The 25911-nt window shown below is 33.6% G+C and overlaps 1 protein-coding gene across 2 annotated transcripts; it reads left to right on the top strand.

Moving 5' to 3' along the window:
* Positions 1–99: 99 nt before the first annotated feature.
* On the top strand, positions 100–25183 carry LOC125654680 (uncharacterized). 2 transcript variants are annotated; one of them, XM_048884698.2, is made up of 16 exons: positions 100–1042; positions 6922–7001; positions 8664–8778; positions 9478–9552; positions 9686–9774; positions 9910–9983; positions 11349–11425; positions 13881–14035; positions 17558–17635; positions 22726–22786; positions 22936–22996; positions 23149–23601; positions 24087–24184; positions 24275–24352; positions 24465–24599; positions 24780–25183. In XM_048884698.2, exons 1-16 carry the CDS (start codon positions 554–556, stop codon positions 24921–24923), a joined length of 2262 nt encoding a protein of 753 aa, XP_048740655.2. In that variant the 5' UTR covers positions 100–553; the 3' UTR covers positions 24924–25183. The 2 variants fall into 2 exon arrangements, with proteins under 2 accessions (XP_048740655.2, XP_048740656.1); XM_048884699.2 differs by lacking the exons at positions 100–1042; positions 6922–7001 and adding an exon at positions 6088–6874.
* Positions 25184–25911: the final 728 nt, after the last annotated feature.

Genomic DNA, 25911 nt, shown 5'->3' with positions numbered 1-25911 from the left:
TTTCTTATAGAAAATGTAAACTGATAGTGTCATGAATACTTCAAGCACCTGCTACTTGATTCGTAAAAAAAGGCGTAAAACTTGATGCAGACGTTAGGTTGAGAGCTGTTACAGACGACAACGACCTGGTATTCTAGGCCAAAACCCGATGCAATTTGGGCTACTTCGAAACTTCCAAGCACTGTGTTTAAACACACGATTGAAAACCCGTTGCATTTAAGTAAAGTCTCCAAGTGTTTAAACAAACGAGAGAGGATTAGCTACAAAGTTGCGGATACACAATTCTGTGATTTTTTAAAGAAATGTAATTATTGACATGAACTGAGTGGGGGAAGGATTCGGAAGGCCGTGTATATTTTCATATGGCTTCATGCTATAATTGGCAAATAGGAATAATTTCGGAAAGGCAACTTAATCAAATTTAATGGATTCAATCTATAAGTCGTGGCCTACGGGCGTTGTTTGTCTAAATGTATTAAAAGGGAAAAATCTTCACAAACCCCTTTTAACCTCATAAGGGAAACATATTAATGCAAGTTTTGATTTGATCACAATGGTGCACACAAACAAGATCGGAGATAAGGACGGGAGAACAAAATATAAAGAGGTATTGAGCAGCACAAGCCTTAATCACAATACATACCGATGTCAGGGTCAAAAGAAAGACAGGAGAAGCAAAAGTCACCCGAATGTTAAAGTAAAGAACCAGCTTCGTTACCCATCCGATGGAGATATCGGATATTTTCTACAGGCTTCCTCGGATGAGAATCTTCCTCCTGTTCCTCTCGCAAGACCAGACAGCGAAGATGCTGTAGCTAGGAGACACCGAATTCTGCGGAAGTACAGTACGTCGTATAGTATAACGAAGAGGTTCTGGAGCAAACTTGGGAACGACGACGAAGAAGACGACAGTAAGATGGAACAGTGGTCAAAGATCAAATCAAGCGTTTCTTTGGGAACCGTTATTTCTCGCGTGTTTATCGAAAACAAGGAAAAGAAGAAGCTAATCAACCCCTTTAAAGTTAGACAGGAACTTAGAAAGGTAAGCCAGAATTTCCATTTACCGAATTTTTAGTCTCTAAAAGAAATGATAGTAAATTGTACGTAATTTGTTTCATTATGTAAGTGAAAGAGATGGTCATGAACTATATATTGTAATGCGAACAACACAAAATGAAGACTTCGGGCGTATGCTATAGTAAACTCTTTAACCCATCACCCTATGTTGCAATGCGTCTTATTAATCTATATACGCGATTTTCGTATTTTACTATATCATATAAATGTATATATGTATTATTCAATACCTGAGAAGTTTGGAATTCTGATGATTGAACCATTACCTTGTCATTCAATCTGTATTCAATTATAGCTGTCACATTTTACGGGAAATAACCCCGAGGTTGAAATTTTAAAAATACGAAAACGATGCTTCATCTTGTAATTTATTTCAATGAAATTTCGATACAAAATGCAATGACATAGCAATAATTCTTTCTATCTTTTTTTGGTCAATGACGATTCGTATATATGCATTAAATTGCCCTGTAAGGCGAAACAAACTAAGGCTTTGAGCGACTGTTTCAAGCAGTACCCCTGAAAGTTTTTGCAAAATTGACCAAAAGTCAAGGAATTTTTGAAAACTTTACCTCTGTTTTGAAGGTTTGGATCGAAAATAAATATCGAATGCGTCATCAAAATTAATAATCTAACACTTTAAGTAATTGATGATGTTGATCAACCGTGCTGACGTTTATAGTTTATAATAGAATAAGTTGACACGAATTTCTTTTATTACAATGACATAGTAGGAGGTAAAACATCGGTCATTATGTCATATCATTAAATGGATTCGTGACTATTGTGTGTCGATTATATATGTCTGCAAATGTACGTCCTTCATACTCCCCGGTCATTTGAAATTTTCAGCAACCTGCGTAAAACATTTTTTTTTATTGATTCATCTCAATTTTGCTCTGAAACGAAGGAAAAGGTACTACTTGCTATGAGAAGTGCACCGAATTATCTTAAGATAATTCTAAAAATTGTTATCTTTTCACTGAATCTAGATGGAATTTTTTTTTTTGAACTTCAAAGTTATATCTAATTGGCTACAATTTCATCTGCTTAATAGAATATTTACTCCAAATCAACCAGTATATTATCTATCATGAGAGGCGACTAAATGGAGCGGTCTTTCGGATGAGACCACAAAAACCGAGGTTCCGTGTCACAGCAGGTGTGAAAGATCCTTCCCTGCTTAAAGGCCGTAAGCGCCGAACATATATGCCTAAATTTTGCAGCCCTTCATCGGCAATGGGGACGTCTCCATAATTATGAGTGAAAAATTCTCGAGAGGGACGTTCAACAATATAAAATCAATCAATCAATGAATATCCAAATTCATTTTGACGGATTTTCAGTTCTATTTCGTAAATATCAGAATGGATACATGTTTGCAATGGTAACAGTAAAACAATACATGATCTCCTGTAAATATTAAAATAGTTCTCAATATCTGCACTAACAAGCATATTTACTGACAGAATCATGGTGGAGAAATACTTATTACTAAAATAATGTAAATATGAATATTGAATTCACAAAGATATGGGACAAACTAATTTTCTGATGTACATGGTTTGTCTGTAAACTACTGATTGTTTGACTCCTCTGTTGTAGACACTTCTTTTTTCTTTAAAAGAACCAAAATCGTGATTTCCGTTTTCAAGTTTTTATAGGGTATACTTTCTCTCCATCTACCTCTCAAAAAAAAATTCACAGCACACATGGACGATAACAGATATGTATTTAAATGCGCATAGTGAAAAGGTGAAGATAACGAACAGTGATCAATCTCATAACTCCTATGAAAATACAAAACTGAGAATGGGGCAAACATGAACCCCTGAACATATCAGAGGTGGAGATCAGGTACCTAGGAGGAGTAAGCATCCCCTGTTGATTATTCATACCCGCCGTGAGTTCTATAACGTGATCAGGTAAATGAAGTAATCTGTAGTCAAAATCAGTATGTAAAGAACAGCCAAACAATTACACGTCAGATAGCATTCGACCTAATGTCGTTTGTATATGAATTGTAAATTAGATCGCTATAACGACTATATAGTTTGCGAAATCCTGACTTTAAATGAGACTGCTGAATCTCCTGTAACATCAACGCATTTGTCAGTAGTCTTCCATGATTTAAAACTGTTCATATGCAGAACATGTTCTTGCGTATCGAATCAGTTTAGAGACATAAACATGATATGCATGTGATAATGAAATATTGGAAGTTGACGATGGAGAAGCTGAAGTCATCCCGCTTGTCATAAAGTTGAGATGTTAGTTTGCTGTTAACATCTATGTTCAATAATATATCAAAATGTGAAACATTTGGCTTTTACTTCCAGTTCACTGGGACATATGAATAAACATTAGTATTGTTAATAGATAAAAACATACATATCAATATATAGAATGTACAACTATTGACATACTGTAGTATCTAGGTGTTGGATAGATTCCACCAGCAAAACAAAAAACCCGACATTTTCTGCTGATTTTATTGGTTTATTGCTTCAGATCCACTCTGACTCAACGAGATTATACATAATTAACCCAATTATGGTATTCTATTTTGTATTTTCTTTTTAATTTTCCAATCTATTTACCGTCGGTTACAGCCTGCATTGCTCTAAAACTGCCGTTAAACCTAACCAATATGCACCTTTCGAAAAACCGGGCCCTGATCAACGAACTTCTCTCAGCTAATACTTTGCAGATGCGTCTCATTACTGAACAAGAAAAACTCTGCAAAATTTTGCATCGTGTTGAAACAAATTTCAAAATTTGATGCCGTAAACTCTTTATTTCTAATTCAAACAAAGTTGTTAAAAATCACCCACAAGGTAAAATAACAGATTAAAGCATGTACATACTATTAAACCGCTAAGCCATATGAAAATAGTGATAATGAAGATGGTGATATGATTTTATGTCACTTTATTCTATATATCATTGATAATGATAACAGTACTTCTTCGCGCCTAACATAATTTGAGGTGCACACACTATGTCCTACAAATAATTGATAAATCCTTTGATCAATGGACAGGAGCGATCGATCTGTCGGATTATTCTATTTCACTGACCTGAAATGTAGCAAAATCTTCTCTGATCCTCTGCAAACAATAATCTGAAGACAATGGCCGACGAGGTCGTGTCCACAATAATTCGTTATTTGTCTAGGACTAGAATTGGGTTTAAATAAGCATTTTTAAATCCGTGTCTAGGTACGAGTAAGCGGGCATCTATCATTACTTTTATCACTGAATATTACAATGATGTAAATAATTATTTTGAGTTTAATATTTAAAAATGTTCTTCTCGGAAGAAGTTATTAATGAACGTAATTAAGCTCAGCATTGAAATATTTATGTAGTGTGTAGATGTAAACGTGAACACCATGAACCCCTAGATCGTTATCATAGTGAAAAAAATATTCTCATTAAATTTGTAAATCAGTGCATAAAAGAATATGTATTCAATATTCCTTGCATCAGAAATCTGTCACCAGGTTATCTATCATGAACTTTTACATCTTATAAAAATACCTAATGGAAATAAATCAGACATATAAAAGATCATTTATACTTAGTTCGAAATAGAAAACACATGTACATATATTGACAACTGACTTTAAACCCATTATATGCGTGAAAGTAAACCAGAGCTGGTAACTTATTGCACATAGATAGGGATAAAATTACACAAATGTGAAGAGATTGAAATATCATTAAGCAGTTCCTTCTGTATTTGCATTTTCTTGTTTGCCAAACGTGAGAAACTGTCAGTTCGGAACCAGCTATATTGACTGAATACCTTATTCTAACTTGTTGACAACGCCAGATAACACCAATTAAAGCCTGCTCGTCTTTACATTTCTCTAGTTATCGCCTAACTCTGAAATTCTAATTGACCAGCGGAGTATATTTTGTGTACGCTCACCTTTTATTGTACCAATCTATTATGTCAAGGTTTTGCTTTGATAGTATAAAAGCAATTGGTGGTTCAATTTTGAATTACATGTATCTATATGAAGAATACTCCAAGAATAGTCCATATTCACGGGTAATATAAGAAATACTAGTATACTACATGTAATGTGATGGTTAATAGAAATCTTCTCTTTGACATGGAATCCAATTAACAACTTTTCCGTCCTCTTGTAGGGGAGTAAGGGTATTATATACATGTAAACGTGTACGAGTCGTATTCAGGTATTTTTAGGACAAATTTCATTCTATTATTCCAAAAGTTTCTAAATTTGGGAAACTAATACATCATTTTATATTGTGTACTCTGTAATCAAATCAACGTAATACATGATAAACATGCTTACAGTGAGAAATATATATTTCTGACAGTTTTCCATGTTTGGAAATCTTAGTTATTCTATTTCAACCCAGGATTGATTCTGTAATCTGGATGGCAATCAAATATACATAATTAATGGTGAACGGCTAGAATTTCTATACGATTTGGTCGTTAAACTCTTATTTTCTCCTCACAGCAAGAGAAAACTATATTGATATTGATAACATTTTAATTTGTTAATATTGCAAATTTCTATAATTACTCGCAATTTTCTGTTGTACGGGGGTCATTTAAACTCTTTCATTGACGTACACGTAATGACATTTCCTTTCCTGTAATGTATAAGTGACCTACAGACAAAACAAGTGTATCCACACACACAATCAGCCAATTCATCGTCAGGAGCGAAGGCTCATTAGCTAAGAATTTAAACCCATTTTTCCAATACACATGTCAGAATATTTCATTACGAATGTATCGTCTGACAATTTCGTCGTTGTCTTGTACCGATTTTCCCTTTAATGCTTTTGTGAAGATCTCTTTTAAAATTTGAAAATAGACAAAAGTGCATGTCAGATTAGAACAATACATGACATTGATCTCTATAACATCGACACAAGCCAGTGTGGTTTGTCCAAAGTATCGTCTTCAGTAAACAAGAAAGGAGAGGGTATTTCTTTTAGTATAAGACTCGAGTAAATAAATGAGTGGTTTTATGTTTTCACCTGCTAGCGATTACAGCCGGTATGTTGTGTTTTACCGTTGTACAATGCAAAAAGGTGCTTTGATGAACGGATTATATACTGCAACACAGTTTTAAATTGTCAAATGAGAAAGGGATATTTGAACGCTTCCTTATGTTGATAAAGATACTAAACATTCTAGTGTTTAGATGTATGTATAATCGATTATTTAAAAAGTAACAAGATTGTCGTGACAAAATGGAAAATAGGAAAAGCTTTTACTTTGAGGACTTGTCAAGAAATACCAAAAGGCGACATTCATACCATGACGATTATGAAAAACTCAGACAAAACTTATATTTGGATAGCTCTGCAGAAAGAAAAGTGAAGGAAAAATATGATACTTATAAAAGGGAATTAATTGAAAAGCATAAACGAGAATTACTGACTGGAAAAAGTAAATTATCCAGAATTTCAAACGGCAATTATCTTCACCCTTTGGAGAGTGTTGCAGAAGAGCACGAAATGTCGCGAACTCAGTCATCTGCTGCAACAGTATCACGTGGAGTTTCCCCGGATAGGAAACATATACCACCAGTAACAACGACGAAACTTGCTGCATCGCAGTTTAAGCGACTGCTCTCAAGGAAATCTAAAACTGAGAAAATAGAAAAAAGACATTCGTTCCCAAAACTCTACCATAGTCACCATTACTGGGAAAGAGATTGTCGCAAAAGGGAAATCTCATTTAAGAAAATTGCTCGAACTGTATTGCTGTCCCTAAGATGGTATCGACTCCATAACTTCAGGTATGACTAATGCTGCTTTAATTTGTCAATTTAAATTATGATTTCAGAGAAGACTTTACTCATTGTTTCGATTCGCTGGCAGACTAACCATTCTCTGTGCACGCTTGGCCAAATCCCATAGTCTTAGGTAAGTAATGAAAAGGCAATGGAAGACGCACTGTGCAGACAATCGACCAAAACATGCACTGATACATGTAATTCATTTATGAATAGTGCCTACATACAATTGATCTATTCGTTAATAGCAGTCATTTTTTATTTTTCATTTTTAAAATGGAAATGACTTACAAGAATGTGTGTCTTCATCATATAAAATTACAAATTGCGCTTATATTCGAATAAATGGTGCCACTGAGAAGTTGAATTAGTTTATTAAGCAAACTCGCGATTCGAATAGGAAATATCACTCAATGCAAGCATCGTGATTGTCGTCTTAGAAGGAAAACTATTTCTAAAAACACTTGCTTTAAAAGTTTGTTGGGGTTTTTTTTGTCTCCAATTATTTTCTTTGACTTGCAATTAATAGCATGTTGTCATGGCAGCCTCCTGAAACAATGTATATATATGATATGTTAGTACGATAAAAAGTTTCGATCTGCACACCTTTAATGTACCTTAAATGGATATTTCCTTTCCCACCAAGAACAAAAAAAGTGCTCAATAAAAATCCACGTAGACAGGAAGCAGTTCTAATTTCATAGTGAACTGATGGCATTAACTTCACTATTTCGGCAGCGAGGTTTAATTTGCATTTCCTTCAGCCAATTTCCTCCAGCAAAAGTTTCATTCAATAGGCATTGATGGCTTAAATATCAAGATTTGTTAATGAATGGACTGTAAATTTGACAACCACTTATAAAAAGGTATAGTGCACTATAAATACTGATAAAAACAAACATAATATATTTTGATATGCGGGATAGAACACAAGATTGAGTGTACATCACATTGAACTTTAGAATTAGTTACTGATTACAGAACAGGTGAAATTCGATTTTTTTCAGTATCCTGCCTGAAATTTAAATACAATTGGTGTAGAGATGTGTTTAATACTTAATGTACATACATTTAAGTCAATAATACTGTACTAGTATTCTATTATTTAGAAGTCCATAGATTAAATGATAGTGTTTACGCAATAATTTTTTAAATACATGCATGATTTTTAAAGCAGAAAGTTATGAAATATTTAAGTTGGGATGTTTGCAACATTGATATACATGTATTTCATTACTGGGTGTACAAAACGCATTGGTGGGCCGTTATGTAAATTTTGACTGAGAGCGAATCCTGTTGTAGACAGATTGACAAATTAAGCCCCTTTACATTTATTCTATTACCGAATCAACATTCTGTATTGGTATTCTGCTTCTCTACACTTTTATAATGAAATCTGTCTTTGGAAAGGTATATTGATAGGTGTACTAATTCTATATGATGTATCCGGTGATACGATGAGCGAAAGAGCGATTAAAATTTCGAATTATAATGCTGAGTAGGTATGACTGTCCTCAAGGTACAGACCATTGTATGTTTCTGTTTCTAAAAAGGAGTGTTAAATTTCTAGAACTTTTCCCTTCAAATGTGTATCAAATGTCTCCAAATACCTGCAGAAGTTCACACAGAGAGAGAAAGAGAGAAAAAAGAGTTAATAGTTTTCAGGGCGTACAATCCGATAATTTTATTTAAGCTTGTGATCTTTATACTACTCCGAATTTTCAAAAGAAGTGCATGTATTATTTCAATTATTTTGTGATATAAAGCAAATGTATCGATTTAAAATTGTAAGGTTTCGTGAGGATGACGACGACATATCACCATACATCAAAGGACTTACCTTCCACGACTACGATAACCAGCCCGACCTCATGTTTGACAAGTCCCAGTTCAAGGCCAAAAAGTCGGTAGGTTAAAGTTCATGATAACGTGACAATTTTAGATCAAATGACTTTGATAAGACTATAGTTCATGGTCAATTTATAGTCTACGGCTGGTATGTTTCTAAGTAAGTTGTTACTAATTTTCAAGTTACAGTTCAGGCTAAAATAAATATGTAATAAATTCTAGTGAAAAGGTGAAGGTAACGAACAGTGATCAATCTCATTACTTCTATAAAAAATACAAAATAGATAGTTGGGCAAACACGAACCCCTGAACACACCAGAGGTGGGATCAGGTGCCTAGGAGGAGTAAGCATCCCTTGTTGACCGGTCACACACGCCCTGAGCCCTGTATCTTGATCAGGGGAACGGAGTAATCCGTAGTCAGAATCAGTAAGACCAGAACAGCCTAATAATTAATTGTCAAATTAGGGTTCAATGCCAAAACTTCTTTGATTAAGTCATCAACGATACCTTTGATGGCGAACAAATCAATTAAGTAGTTCATGTGTCTATGTCTTAACTCAAGATCATTAAAGCGAGTAAGTAGATTGTAGCTTAAGAAATAAAAGAACGAGACTGATGACACAAGTTTTAAAGGAAACAAACCGTACTGTCCTGAATTTAGGACCTCTTATAATTCAAACTATTGGTGTAAGTAGGTTCTTGTATAATTTTCTATGAGAGTTTATATTCCATGCCTGGTTAACGATTTCATTGTAGATTCGAGTACCAGAGGAGACCAAGAGAATATTATGCAAGCCACCGTCGCAACGAACTGAACAAGAACTTTACTCGGTAAAGAAAGGAATTTTATTCAACCAAAAATTTGTATATTTATTTGCCTATACTTTAATTTTTTGTAAAAACCGTAGTATCCCAAAGATAGTGCAAAATAATTTAGAAATTATAATGTGGTAGTAATTTGTAGGTACTTCTGACCCTTCGTAACATTGAGGCCTTCGCTGCTTATCCCAACAGAATGCAGAAAATGATAGTGGCCGTCGGACAGTATGAAAGGTCAGCTCATTTGTTGAATTTTGCGGAAACTTAATAACTCGTACACAAACCGTCTCACATACAAACTTGTGTACAAAGAGTCAACTAGCAAACATGTTCTATGTATAGTCTAAATGCCATTTTCTCCCACTTCAGATTTGAAGCCAAACGAATCGTCGTTAGACAAGGTCATCCGGGTTCCTCGTATTATTTCATGCTTTCTGGCGCAGGTGAGCAGATCAATATACCTCTTCATCCGAATAAAATATTTCTAAAAATAAAATATGTATATCTGATTTTTAAAAGTTGGATTTCTCTACACTAATTCAGATTTGAAATATTGGCAAGTATTTTAATCATCAAACTATCCTCGTGAGAACCCCGTAAGTTGAAAGAACTTGTATTCAAACCGTTTGTATAATATGTACTTATACAATAAAATATGTTTAAATCAATCAAATCAAGCATTCGCCTCTGTACTTGTACTGAACTGGTTTTAAACATTGTTGTTACAATTATCACTCACTGTAGGAACTTCAGAACACGGAGAAAGGTACATTATGAATGTTCATGTTCTTAACTGTGTACTTTTTTCCGTTTAGTCAATCACTGACGAAAGACAGAAACAAATTTTATTCTATAGGACTTAACAAAATTATTACAATATATATGACAACGTACAATTATTGACTTTTGATTCTGCCTACTCATGACTATATGGACATGGTCAGGTATTACTGACCAAGGCCGTAGACCAACAACAACCAATATCTGACCAGTTCCATATCGTCATGAGTGGAATCAAAAAGTAAATAACTGCTTCATCAAAGTATTACGTAAACAAATAAACATATGTGTATCGTAACACATTAAACAATCCCTTTGCTGTCAACCTTAAAACAGTAATGGATTGATTTGATTGCTTGTCTGCTTCACGTCCCGTCGAGAATACTTGACTCACGATGAGACGTTACCAGTACCACACTTATCGCTAAGGTCTGTAGCAGTGAGGGTTCTTTATCGTGCCAACGCTTTTCGTGACACGGGACCTCCGTTTTAAATGTCATATCCGAAAGACTCGTGATTCTCACTTCTAAATGCCGAGCGTTTGGCAGCGGAGCAATCACCACTTATGTTTACGTCTTAGGTTTGATGCGCTCAAGCTCACGACCTCCCGGTTACGAAATTAACGCTTTACAACTGAGCTACCGTGACCGGTTAAAAAAAACAACGTTTAAAAAAACGTCAGTAACGGTATTAAAAAGTATTCACAAATCCTTACATTATAATTGATAGCGATTTGACCATCGTTAGTTATGTTTGATAAAGCTATTAATGGCATTGAATTTGACTTACCGATACATGCTGTAAAACGTGCAATTTGATCGGTCAGCAAACCTATGTTTGTTCAATAGGGAAATCCGGAAAAAAACCTTCCAAAGTTAATTTCGAGGTGAACTCATTCAGAAAAGACCATATGGATCTATCAGGGGGCATCTAAAAATCTCATCATTTAATAACATATAAGACTGAGTTAGAATTTGATCTTTATCATTTATCACATAATAAGGACATGAAATTCTATGTATTTTTAGCTGTTGTTATGGTGATGGAAAATCCAAATTCGTATGCTCGCCCAATAAAACATTTAGAGAAGGGAATGGACTTTGGTGTAAGTATAGCATTGATGAACTTTGATTTTTTTTTCTTCAGAAAGACTCTAACTGGTAATTAAGGAGATAAATCGCAATAATTCATGAAATATTCTCTTTTACATGCTAACACATGTACATATATATGTAGTACATGTACATTGAATATGAAATATTCTTTTATGTAAACAATATATATGCATCTGCTTATGTTCTTTATTCGATACACGAGAGCATGTTCTGTGTATGATCCATTATCAGACCAATGCATACTACTGACAATAAGGGGTATCAGCAGTATACAATTGTTAACTGAAATTGAGGGCAACAGTTGATATGTCGGAACGGAGTTGATTAAATGATTTCACTTCGGTCGACGGATTAACGGTTGCCCGAAACCCTGTCAACAACTGTTTTGTTATACCCATTTAGCACAAATCTTAGATAATTATGGTATACAGTAATGTATTTCAAATATGAATAAATTGATATGAGTTTATTTATTCAGTGAATTTTAGTGAATATTTCATTACAAAATTTAACAAGACGTTCAAGTATATTAAAAAAAAGTTTATTTCTATAGAAATAGATAAATATGCAAACACAATTTATACGAATATCTTCCAATGCAGCTGAGAAGCGTACTTCAACTAAGCAACAGAAAATATAACCAGTTTTGAAACTACATATATACATTTACTGAATCTTTTCTCCTACATGTCGTATTGCTTTCATCATGCAATAAATACATATTTGTTGCAAACTAGTTCGATCCGATTTTCAAGTATCACCTGTCTGCAAACTCATTACCAAATTTGGAGTGTCATCAAGGTCAAAGGGTGCATTGGATGTTCTATTTAACGTAACAAATCGGTCAACCATATGATATTTTAGATCTTAATTCTAGTTTATATTTTTAGATAAACATAAAAATATAAATATAAACAATAAAATGTATTTCTTTGTTGTTTCATCGGGTGATGAAGGTAGCAATCATTGCAGAAAACATTTGCATAACCCGCTTACGTTTTTTCTGCAGTGCTAGCTACCTTCATCACCCGATAAAACAACAGTCTTTTACAACAGTTTATTTCAACCAGTTCGACAGTTGCCAAAACAGTCCAAATGGTAGACTCGTTTTCGTATAGATTTATATAAGAACTATTATATAGGAGTATAAAAATCTAATTTTCAAATCAATCTGTCATAAGGTATAATGCTGCCAGATGTGTTTCATACCAATTATTAGGCCGTGTTTTACACATTGGTTTTTCCTACGGATTACTCTGTTTACCTGATCAAGATATAGGGCTCACGGCGGATGTGACCGGTCAACAGGAAATGCGTATTCCTTCAAGGCACCTGATCCCACCTCTGGTGTGCTTAAGGGACCGTATTTGCCTACTCTATTTTGTATTCTTTATAGGATTTATAAGATTGGTTATTATTATTGTACTTTTATATAGCGCCTTATTTAATCAACACAATTACCCTAAAACGCTTTACATGTAAAAGAAAAAAGATTAAAACGGAGAACAATGGATACATAAAAAGGACATGGAATAATACTAAACCAAGATTACCGTAGTAACCAAGAGTAGGCAAAACTATGAAAGATTATTTAAGACATATCAAAGTTTCTAAGAATGGGGTATATTTTTTTTATTTTTGCTTTCTCGGAAATAGGTTGAGTTACAGTTCCTTCATTATTCAACCGGCAGCATGTACTCTGTATTTATTAAGACTTAAGACGTTAGTTACTCCAATGGATATCAATATCATAATCGATGTAGAACTCAATTTTAAGAATCAGTGTGAATGGTTTGATTGTGTTCACCTACAACGATTTGTCAGGCTTCAATCCAATCTTTTCTGTACCACATGATGAAGAATCCAGTTCAGAGGACGGCATTTAGGGATAAAGCAATATTTGCTATATTGCGTGAAGTCAGTTTCTTCTTTCTCCAATTAACATTGAATATTTGCTTTTGTTTTAAAATCATTTAGACAGACTACCCATATACGATATTTTCACTGTTTTGCATCGCTCTACTTGGATTCTAGATATGGTATGTACGTAAATCTAAAACTGATATTGACTATTCATCGTTGTCAAATCAAAGACTAAGAACGTTAGAATTAGATGTTTAGATTTTACATTGTATATGCAGTGCAGTACCGTTCATTAGGTACAAAGGTTTCTTTCATGTACTCGAAATGTACACTGTTGTTGTTTGAATTATACAATATAGGAGACTATTCAAACAAAGCCGACAGTGTTGTTTCAATGTCTCTGTGTGAAAAGGGTATTCTGAAATTGATTTCACAAACAATTGTTCAACACGAACACTTTCACATTTGTCAAAAAGTACCGTGCAAACCTGTGGGTGGTATTCTATTTTTTTATGTAGTACGTTACAAGTATCAACATTATAAGAGATTCTGTATTTTTATTATATCTGTCGTTTATTATAGGAAATTGCTTTGACTCTCAACATTAAACGACAAGGTACCATTATTACCAAAGAACCTTGTGAATTGATGAGCATTGGGAGACGAGATTACCAACGGATATTCATGGCTGGGGGTGTTCGTAGTATTAATGATCCCGACCAGGAGAAATTCCTCAGGTAGAAAATTGACACTTGGGATTAAATTTGGCCACATTAACTGACCTCAAGGAGATCTAAAAATACAGGGGATATTTAAATAACAGAATACCTATTGACAATGTTTCCTTTGAATATCAAGGGTATCAAAATACTTATCTTGATAAGTGGTGTTGTTTGAGTACATTTGCCTAGCGTACTGCAGTCTGAAATATATTGGGATTTATTTATATATATATATCAAATTGAATAGAAGTAATACTTCAATAAGTTTGCAATCCATTTTACCTGATTGGATGAGTTAGGAAGGAAATTAATACGGGTGAAACGTGTGTCACTTCAAATGTTCAGATTTACACACAATATCCCAATCAATGGGATGAAAGACTTTGTGTTGCTGCACCTTTACTGGATTCGAAAACTTCACAAAAATCCTTAGACACAAAAATACATAGCCAAATCCAGTAAATGTTCTACCAAGCTTCTATCTTTTTCCCTCATTAAAAGACCAACTGCTCTGAAGGAGAAACATCAGATGCATTACGTCACAACAGAAGGAGAAACATCAGATGCATTACGTCACAACAGAAGGAGAAACATCAGATGCATTACGTCACAACATCTACGAGAAGTGATGTAAATGCAATGTGGATTCTCAAACAAAGAACTTTTAGTAGATTTGAAATTACATATTTTCCCCCGAAATCAACAGCATCAAAAACTTTTTACCACTTTATAACACCATTCCTCGCAATAGAATATAGACTAGGATTTTTTACAATATAGCTGCTTCATCCCTAAAAATAGAATTCGGAAAAAATTTCATATTTTGTGATCGGTCAAACAAAGATAATCCTTTCTTTTAATTAAAGATAATTGTGATTCTACGCACTAGTACTCTGAAGTTGATATTAAATTGATGCCGGAGTTCCTATTTGACATCATCGATGTAGTGTTTAGAGATCAGGGGCCAGTTTCACAAAGCTAGCTTACGACTAAGATCTAACTTAAGACATAACTTTTTCCTAAGTTCATTCCTTATGTAAAACTTGTGTACAGTACCAATTTTGATGCACCAGATGCGCATTTCGACAAATAATGTCTCTTCAGTGATGCTCAACCGAAATGTTTAAAATCCGAGATAACAATGAAGTTTTAGAGCTATTATAGGGGAAAACAGTGTACCAAAAAAGTGGAGTCAAATTCGTCTAAGGATAAGAGCTATGCGTGAAGGAGATAATCCTTAATTATCCGTCTCACAAAGAGTGTCGTATCTTAGAATTTTTATAAGTTCTTTCGTACGACAGGTAAGTAGGTGTCTTAAGTTGAAACTAAATATGGTGGCAGCCCATATTTTGCTGTGTTGTCGTCAACTTAGACAAGAAAGACAGTTCAGAGATAGAAACAATTCTTCAGATTATATAAACAGCATGGAGATTGTTTCAAAATTTAGACAGTATGCTATATTTGTGTAGGTACTGCTTCATTCATTTTATTGCTCCGAATGTATTATAAATCTATTACTTAAACATGTCCAGTTTCAAGTTTTATTCAAAAATTCAAATTTTGAAAGGATTTGGAAAGGACTGTATTTTGTGGCGCAAGAATTTAATAAAAAATATGTTCTAAATCTGCGGGATTTTATCATTCGCGTTTCATGCAATATATTGTCAATATTTCTACCCTTAAACGTATATTACAATTTTGAAACTTATGATAATAGAGACTTTAATCTAGTTTGAATGTTGTAAATTCGGTAATATTATTGATGTATTTTTCAAAAGAGAACATTGATTTTTAAAATTTTCTATCTTGATATATACAAAATTTTAAAATCAAACGTTTGATGTATATTTGCCACTTGATTAAGTTTCATCTTAAATTCTGTGGAAAGACAGTTTGTTACTTATGTGCAGTCAATTCTTTTAGTATGTTTGAAAATACTTTATTTGAATAAATCAAAGGTGAATTCTAATAATAAACTCTATGAACCCTGATTTTTATTTCATATTAAAGTTCCCTTTCGATATAGAAATTTAAAAAAAAATGACAATCCTATAAAACTTTCACTTGACGTTTAGAAACGTCGACGGCATTTTATCTAATAAGGAAGTTCTACTTCCATGTGACGTCATAAGGTTTCGTAAAATCTTTAATGATAGAAATGTATGTTTTGAGGGAATTTTATTCACTGGGTATGATAAACAAGATGAGCACTATTATATTATTATTTTGGATCTGCCCTTGTCAAAACTCTGAAGTTAAAGAGCTACCTACTCCTTCGAAATATCTATTTAGTTTCAGTCAGTTTCAATAGCATTATTGAAGATGTTATTCAATTTTTTTTACACACAAATACTATAAATATGCCAAGTTCCTTAACTTACTTGAGTTAGTCCATTATCACCTGCATTTGGTGTTTATGTCTCCTAATGATTTGATACCAGAGAACATATTCTGGGTGTGTTCATTTTTTAAACTGAAGCAGGAGACTAACTATAAGTTGATGTTAACAATAAGTTGATCTTAAAGGAATTTCAAAAGCCTCGTTTAAAGTCAGCTTATTTTGCGAAACTTCTATGGTAATGAGAATGATTTTACACATGTATGCAAAAACAACACATCCTTACGTCGAATGCTGTCTGATGTGTTTCATAGCAAGTGTTAGACCGTTCTTTGATACCTTAAATACTGATTTTGACAGCAGAGGATGGATTTTACTCCTCCTAGGCACCTGGTTCTGGTGTTTCCTGGGGTCCGTCTTTGTTCTGCTCTCGGTTTTGTATTCTTCATAGGGTTCATGAGATTGATCACTGTTCATCATTTCCACCCCTTTCATAATTCACCACATGATAAACAACATTGTTTTAAAATTAAGAATTAGAACAATAATTTTGTAAAATACACCTCTACAATTACATAATTTATACATTTATTTTATTCAATTATTAGTGCGATGTTTTAGCAACCTGAGAAGTGCAGAATGCACCGAGCCCAAAACTCGAGGTGTATATTGTACTACAAGGTAGCTAATTCATCGTATCCAAGTCAATAGTAATTATTGTTTTATGGGACTGAATGATTCGCAATATCGGAAATGACCACTAGAACCTAAGAAATGATACCTGGTTGCTAATTTTTGTTTTCAATTAGAATGCAAGGTTTAGTCGAAAGTGATTAGAAACCCGAGTTTTGAAACAAAGAATGATAACAAACGTATCAATTCCCAGTTTATTTTTGGTTCGATGTTCTAAAATTCAAATGCTATATTCACTTTGTTGGCAAGTGGCGATGGATATCATGTTTTATGTTTTATACATGTAGTTTGTAGGATCTCCGCCAATTAAAAAACTCAGAATTATTCAATCACCTGATCCCACCTCTGGTATATCCAGGGGTCCGTGATTGCCCAATGCGCTGTTTTGTATTCCTTGTATGAGTTATGATATTGATCACTGTTCGTTATCTTCACCTTTTATAAAATGAAAATTATTTTTCTCGAAATACAGTGTACAAGGATTTTGATAGCAATATTTCTTACAGAAATTTGCCTTTCCTTCACAACTGGCCATTAAAACTGCTAGAGGACGCCGGAGACAAGACGCATTTCCTCTTCTTCAAGTATGTTATACTGATATTTATCGTTTAGCTAACATAGCATCTTACATAACTAACATAGCATCTTACATAACTAACATAGCATCTTACATAGCTAACATAGCATCTTACATAACTAACATAGCATCTTACATAGCTAACATAACATCTTACATAACTAACATAGCATCTTACATAACTAACATAGCATCTTACGTAACTAATATAACATCTTACATAACTAACATAGCATCTTACATAACTAATATAACATCTTACATAACTAACATAGCATCTTACATAACTAATATAACATCTTACATAACTAACATAGCATCTTACATAGCTAACATAGCATCTTACATAACTAACATAGCATCTTACATAACTAATATAAAATCTTACATAGCTAACATAGCATCTTACATAACTAACATAGCATCTTACATAGCTAACATAGCATCTTACATAGCTAACATAGCATCTTACATAACTAACATAGCATCTTACATAACTAACATAACATCTTACATAGCTAACATAACATCTTACATAGCTAACATAACATCTTACATAGCTAACATAGCATCTTACATAACTAACATAGCATCTTACATAGCTAACATAACATCTTACATAACTAACATAACATCTTACATAACTAACATAGCATCTTACATAGCTAACATAGCATCTTACATAGCTAACATAGCATCTTACATAACTAACACAGCATCTAACATAACTAACATATCATCTTACATAACTAACATAGCATCTTACATAACTAATATAACATCTTACATAACTAACATAGCATCTTACATAGCTAACATAGCATCTTACATAACTAACATAGCATCTTACATAGCTAACATAGCATCTTACATAACTAACATAACATCTTACATAGCTAACATAGCATCTTACATAGCTAACATAGCATCTTACATAACTAACACAGCATCTAACATAACTAACATAGCATCTTACATAACTAACATAGCATCTTACATAGCTAACACAGCATCTTACATAGCTAACACAGCATCTTACATAGCTAATATAGCATCTTACATAGCTAACATAGCATCTTACATAACTAACATAGCATCTTACATAGCTAACACAGCATCTTACATAGCTAACATAGCATCTTACATAGCTAACATAGCATCTTACATAGCTAACATAGCATCTTACAGAACTAACATAGCACCTTACATAACTAACACAGCATCTTACATAGCTAACATAGCATCTTACATAGCTAACATAACATCTTACATAGCTAACATAGCATCTTACATAGCTAACATAGCATCTTACATAACTAACACAGCATCTAACATAACTAACATAGCATCTTACATAACTAACATAGCATCTTACATAGCTAACACAGCATCTTACATAGCTAACACAGCATCTTACATAGCTAACATAGCATCTTACATAGCTAACATAGCATCTTACATAACTAACATAGCATCTTACATAGCTAACACAGCATCTTACATAGCTAACATAGCATCTTACATAGCTAACATAACATCTTACATAGCTAACATAGCATCTTACATAGCTAACATAGCATCTTACATAACTAACATAGCATCTTACATAGCTAACATAACATCTTACATAACTAACATAGCATCTTACATAACTAACATAGCATCTTACATAACTAACATAACATCTTACATAGCTAACATAGCATCTTACATAGCTAACATAGCATCTTACAGAACTAACATAGCACCTTACATAACTAACACAGCATCTTACATAACTAACACAGCATCTTACATAGCTAACATAGCATCTTACATAGCTAACATAGCATCTTACATAACTAACACAGCATCTTACAGAACTAACACAGCATCTTACATAACTAACATAGCATCTTACATAGCTAACATAACATCTTACATAGCTAACATAGCATCTTACATAGCTAACATAGCATCTTACATAACTAACATAACATTTTACATAGCTAACATAACATCTTACATAGCTAACATAGCATCTTACATAACTAATATAACATCTTACATAACTAACATAGCATCTTACATAGCTAACATAACATCTTACATAACTAACACAGCATCTTACATAGCTAACATAGCATCTTACATAACTAATATAACATCTTATATAACTAACATAGCATCTTACATAACTAACATAGCATCTTACATAGCTAACATAACATCTTACATAACTAACATAAAATCTTACATAGCTAACATAGCATCTTACAGAACTAACATAGCACCTTACATAACTAACACATCATCTTACATAACTAACACAGCATCTTACATAACTAACACAGCATCTTACATAACTAACACATCATCTTACATAACCAGCATAGCATCTTACATAACTAACATAGCATCTTACATAGCTAACATAACATCTTACATAGCCAGCATAGCATCTTACATAACTAACATAGCATCTTACATAGCTAACATAGCATCTTACATTACTAACATAGCATCTTACATAACCAGCATAACATCTTGCATATTGTAAAACTTATACGGTACCAATTTTGATGCACCAGATGCGCATTTCGACAAATAATGTCTCTTCAGTGATGCTCAACCGAAATGTTTGAAATCCGAAATAACTATGAAGTTTTGGAGCTAAATATAGCCAAAAACAGCGTGCCAAAAAAGTGAAGCCAAATTCGTCCAAGGATAAGAGCTATGCACGAGGGAGATAATCCTTAATTTTGAAATGAATCTAATATAATGTCTTACATACCATATTTTCCTTCATACTATTAAAATTCAGTTTGCAAATGGCCATTATCAAGATTCAGATTTTGTTTGAAAAAAAAAATACTTTAATTTTATGAAAAGACTGATTAGATAACAAAACAACCATTCGTATCATAATTCATTTGATGTGTATTACATGTATTTTAACCAAAAACTGCATACTCGCACATAGCTTTAGACTATCTTTCTTTAAATTGCTCGATCTCTTGAATTATGAATTTTATGTTCTGTAATTCTAAAAGATATTTAATAAGGCCCTGTGTAAGATTTTGTTATACCAGTATATTACATGCCTTATTTTATAGCAGTAACTGTAGTCTAGTTTTTACGACTTTCGCTTTGCAACTGAGCGGTTTCGGATTTGATTCTCGATGTTGGGGCTTTGTCAAACCAAACACGATTTTAAAAAATAGTTAGTGACTGTTCTTCCGTCAAACTCCCAAAAGTAGCAGTGAAAGTCACGGATATTTGGTCACACCTTATAATGTTAGGCGATTGCTTGATAAAGAAACCTCACTGCTATGGCCGTAATCACCATTCATACATTGTAATCAAAACTTTCTTGCACTTTACCTGATGATGATGACGTCTCAGTATCATTACCAAATTATCGAATGTGATGTACAACAACAAACAAATAAATAAGATATTTTCTCTTCTTCACACTTTCTTCATCGTGTTGCTATATACATGTGACATATGTTACTATAAGCCTATTACTACATTGTTGTAGTTGTAAGTGTGACATCTGTTACTATAAGCCTATTACTACATTGTTATAGTTGTAAGTGTGACATTTGTTACTATAAGCCTATTACTACATTGTTGTAGTTGTAAGTGTGACATCTGTTACTATAAGACTATTACTACATTATAGTAAGTGTAAGTGTGACATCTGTTACTATAAGCCTATTACTACATTGTTGTAGTTGTAAGTGTGACATCTGTTACTATAAGCCTATTACTACATTGTTGTAGTTGTGTGACATCTGTTACTATAAGCCTATTACTACATTGTTGTAGTTGTAAGTGTGACATCTGTTACTATAAGCCTATTACTACATTGTTGTAGTTGTAAGTGTGACATCTGTTACTATAAGCCTATTACTACATTATAGTAAGTGTAAGTGTGACATATGTTACTATAAGCCTAGTACTACATTGTTGTAGTTGTAAGTGTGACATCTGTTACTATAAGACTATTACTACATTGTTGTAGTTGTAAGTGTGACATATGTTACTATAAGTCTATTACTACATTATAGTAAGTGTAAGTGTGACATCTGTTACTATAAGCCTATTACTACATTGTTGTAAGTGTAAGTGTGACATCTGTTACTATAAGCCTATTACTACATTGTTGTAGTTGTGTGACATCTGTTACTATAAGCCTATTACTACATTGTTGTAGTTGTAAGTGTGACATCTGTTACTATAAGACTATTACTACATTGTTGTAGTTGTAAGTGTGACATCTGTTACTATAAGCCTATTACTACATTGTTGTAGTTGTAAGTGTGACATCTGTTACTATAAGCCTATTACTACATTGTTGTAGTTGTAAGTGTGACATCTGTTACTATAAGCCTATACTACATTGTTGTAGTTGTAAGTTTGACATCTGTTACTATAAGCCTATTACTACATTATAGTAAGTGTAAGTGTGACATCTGTTACTATAAGCCTATACTACATTGTTGTAAGTGTAAATGTGACATATGTTACTATAAGCCTATTACTACATTATAGTAAGTGTAAGTGTGACATATGTTACTATAAGCCTATTACTACATTGTTGTAAGTGTAAGTGTGACATCTGTTACTATAAGCCTATTACTACATTGTTGTAGTTGTAAGTGTGACATCTGTTACTATAAGCCTATTACTACATTGTTGTAGTTGTGTGACATCTGTTACTATAAGCCTATTACTACATTGTTGTAGTTGTAAGTGTGACATCTGTTACTATAAGCCTATTACTACATTGTTGTAGTTGTAAGTGTGACATCTGTTACTATAAGCCTATTACTACATTGTTGTAGTTGTAAGTGTGACATCTGTTACTATAAGCCTATTACTACATTGTTGTAGTTGTAAGTGTGACATCTGTTACTATAAGCCTATTACTACATTGTTGAAGTTGTAAGTGTGACATCTGTTACTAAGCTCCTGATCTGGTGTTTTCAGGGGTCGGTGTGTGCCCTGTTCTCAATTTTGTATTCTTTATAGGATACATGAAATTGATCACTGTTCGTTTATAAATAGTATGTAAACTGATCTTTGAAAAAGCGAACTACTTTCTTTCAGGCGGGGTGCCACAATCGTCAAAGAAACAGGTCTATCACAATGGCTGGTTATCGTAAAATCGGTAATATTTGTTATACTGAATCTAATGAGAAAATTGAAAATAATGGCAAGTCATTATTTTAAAATGGTTTTTTAATAATCAAATATAAGAAATGAAAAGAATTACAGAACAAAAACATTTTGTAATGATTCGTCATTGATTTATCTTAGGGAAGCATAAGCATTCTGAAGCGTTTAAAGAGGGTGGTGCCATATGAATGGAAGCAGAAGAGTAAGTATTTACTTTCCCGTTCAGATATTCTTTTTTCTATCAATAACTTTCTTTCCATTTGAATACATCTCTCTCTCTCTCTCTCTCTCTCTCTCTCTCTCTCTCTCTATCGATCTCAATCTCGAACGAATTTTTTTAATTTTGTTCTGCAGAAGAGATTAAATTTGTCACGGAAAAGGAAAAGCGGGATAACTACGCCAAACGTCTCGTGCTCAGACGACACATTTTGTCGGAACTCAAGATTCCCTTGAAAGGAAATACAGTTGATAATGAGGACAATCAGTTTGAGGAATATCCTGGAAAATACAAAATTTTTATCCACCCGGGAGAGGAACCACACCTTGCGGAGTTGGAGACAACCACGCCCCTTCTTGAAGGATTGCCAGATATGAAGGAACATAATTCCAAGAGAAACTCTTTTCAAAATATCCAGAAGAAATTTTTACCAAAACTTTCTGAAGCCTCCGGGGAAGAAACTGCCGGTGATAATCCATTGTTTTCTAATATGAATAAAAGGGAACATCCTGTGTTTGGTTTAGAAAGAGAAGAAACGTCTTTTGATATATTAGCCACACCGCCAAAAAAGAAAGTGCTGGAAAACAAAAGTAAGAGAATCATATTTTAGTATTATTGTACCAATTCAGTCTGTTGTCTTTTTAATCTGTCTTTTGGCGTGGGTATCATGTATTTAAGAAAGTTGATTGATTGCTTATTGTTTAAACGGGACGCTCGAGAAGTTTTCACTCATATAGAGACATCACCATTGTCGATGAAGGGCTTCAAACTTTAGGCCTATGTTCGGCGTTTATGGCTTTTGAGTATTGAGAGGTCTTTATTGTGCCACACCTGCTGTAACACGAGACCTCGGTTTTTGCGGTCTCATCCGAAGAACCGCCACATTTAGTCGGATCTATTGACTAGCAAGGGTTACCGAGGACCTATTCCAATCCATATCGCCATGCATTTATTTTAATTGATTTATTTTAAAAAGAAGGAAAATGTGGTATTTAAAAAAAATATCCATATAATCGCAAAGCTTAATACATGTATATACTGAGTAGGCAATTAATAAATTATAACCATTTTACAGCCAATCGTCGGCAAAGTGTTATGGAAAAAGAGAGAGAAATGATGGGGTTCGAAGAGAAAACCCGGACGGTTCAAGATGACATTGATAATATTACGAAGGTAAAATCAAGATTACTAATTAATGACGTGATGTACAGTTGGAATTTATATTAAACATTAACATCATTTTAATCGACTTTTTGTTGCAAGGATCCACAAGAATACACATTAGCTGATCTGAAACCTGAATTCGTTCGAGTGCAGACTCTTATCAAAGGCCAAGTTTTTGTAAGTTTACAATATGAAGTCTACTAGTAAATAGAACTTTTGCAAAAAGGAAAGCATTTACCTAAAATGATTCGACATCCAATTAATAGTTAATTGATATTTCATGTTGTAGGGTTTGTCGGACCTTATATTAGAGCAGAAGACTAGCTTTAGTATTGTTAGCAACGGTGCTGACGTCATACTCATAGACCAACAATTTTATCTAAAGCATGCACCCGAGAGGCTTCTTTCCAAAATGAGACAAGAGGTAAGTTCACCTACTATATACATTTACCATACACTGTATTATAATATTTCCATTCATCAGTGTACACGTCTATAAAATATTAATACTGGTGAACGGTAAATATGTATTATTAATGTAGGCCTAAGTTACATGTATTCTCAAAACTGATTACGAAGTATCTATGTTGATTTTTTTTTCCAGTTGTGTCCCTATCCAACAGATGAAGACCTACAGACGCGTTTACAACAGACTGTTGACTGGGATGCTTACAGAACAGATACCATGTCTAACACCCTTAAATACCTCGAGACCAGACGACATCTACGTCACTCACTAAAAGTGTAACAAAGAATAAGATAGGCATACGTTTGTGGTCCTTGCTACTCAGTAAATCAAGCTAAATGAAATGTACATTATACATACACTATTTCACGTGGCTTTCTCTGACATTATAAACATACAGTAACGCATGTCTGTCACAACTGTTTTATGGAATTGTGCGTCTACAGATGCTCTCTTTACAGTTACGCTCCTTTGAGTTGGATTGTATGGGCATGTATATTCTTCCATTTACCAAATTGGATATTAAAGATATCGACAAGGTGTGACTTGTTGTATTAAATTGTGGCTAGATACAAATATGTTATAATTTAAATTTTAACATAGTTTGCAACAACAGGGAGATAACTCGTGCTGTATAGAAATATACCGCACACTTGATGACGTTATGTACAATGAAAAAGTGCGTCACTGGTCTATATTGTTGTATCGTGGGGGAAATGTCATAATATTTTCTCGTTTCTTATCTTCTACCGAGATCAAGTGTTCAGAGGTTTATGTGTAAATCTACTTGACAAATATTTCTCATTTAAATATTAATTTTCTTTGATCCTATATAAGTCATCTTCACTTGCCAAGGGTTTACGATCCGCTCCGCTTCTCTACAAACCCTTGGCAGATTTAGTGCGATTTTCGTAGCCTCAACTTTTAGCATATGATTGGACACAGGAAAAGTCCACTGCTCAATCAGAGAACGTGTTACTTTAGATCACGTGCAAAATAAAGGAATTTAAATCCATACAACTGTCACTCGGCCGTGTATCAAATACATATCCAAACCAATGATGCCACGTGCGCAGTTCAGACTCGTATCTGCGTAAAGAAGTGTATTTTATTTACTACAGTACCGTACCATAAGTTTAATATCAAAATGTCTTGTAATTCGTTGTTTTATGTTCTATCCCAGATTTAGACAGTTGCGTCAGAGCTATTTTCCTCAATTTGGAATTCACCTTACACACGTGGGGTTATTTTTAGACGTAGATTCAATGAC

Source organism: Ostrea edulis, chromosome 7, assembly GCF_947568905.1.
Source record: "Ostrea edulis chromosome 7, xbOstEdul1.1, whole genome shotgun sequence".
NCBI classification, from domain to species: Eukaryota; Metazoa; Mollusca; class Bivalvia; order Ostreida; family Ostreidae; genus Ostrea; species Ostrea edulis.
The sequence above is the reverse complement of the archived record's forward strand: the minus strand, read 5'-3'. Positions and strand labels throughout refer to the sequence as shown.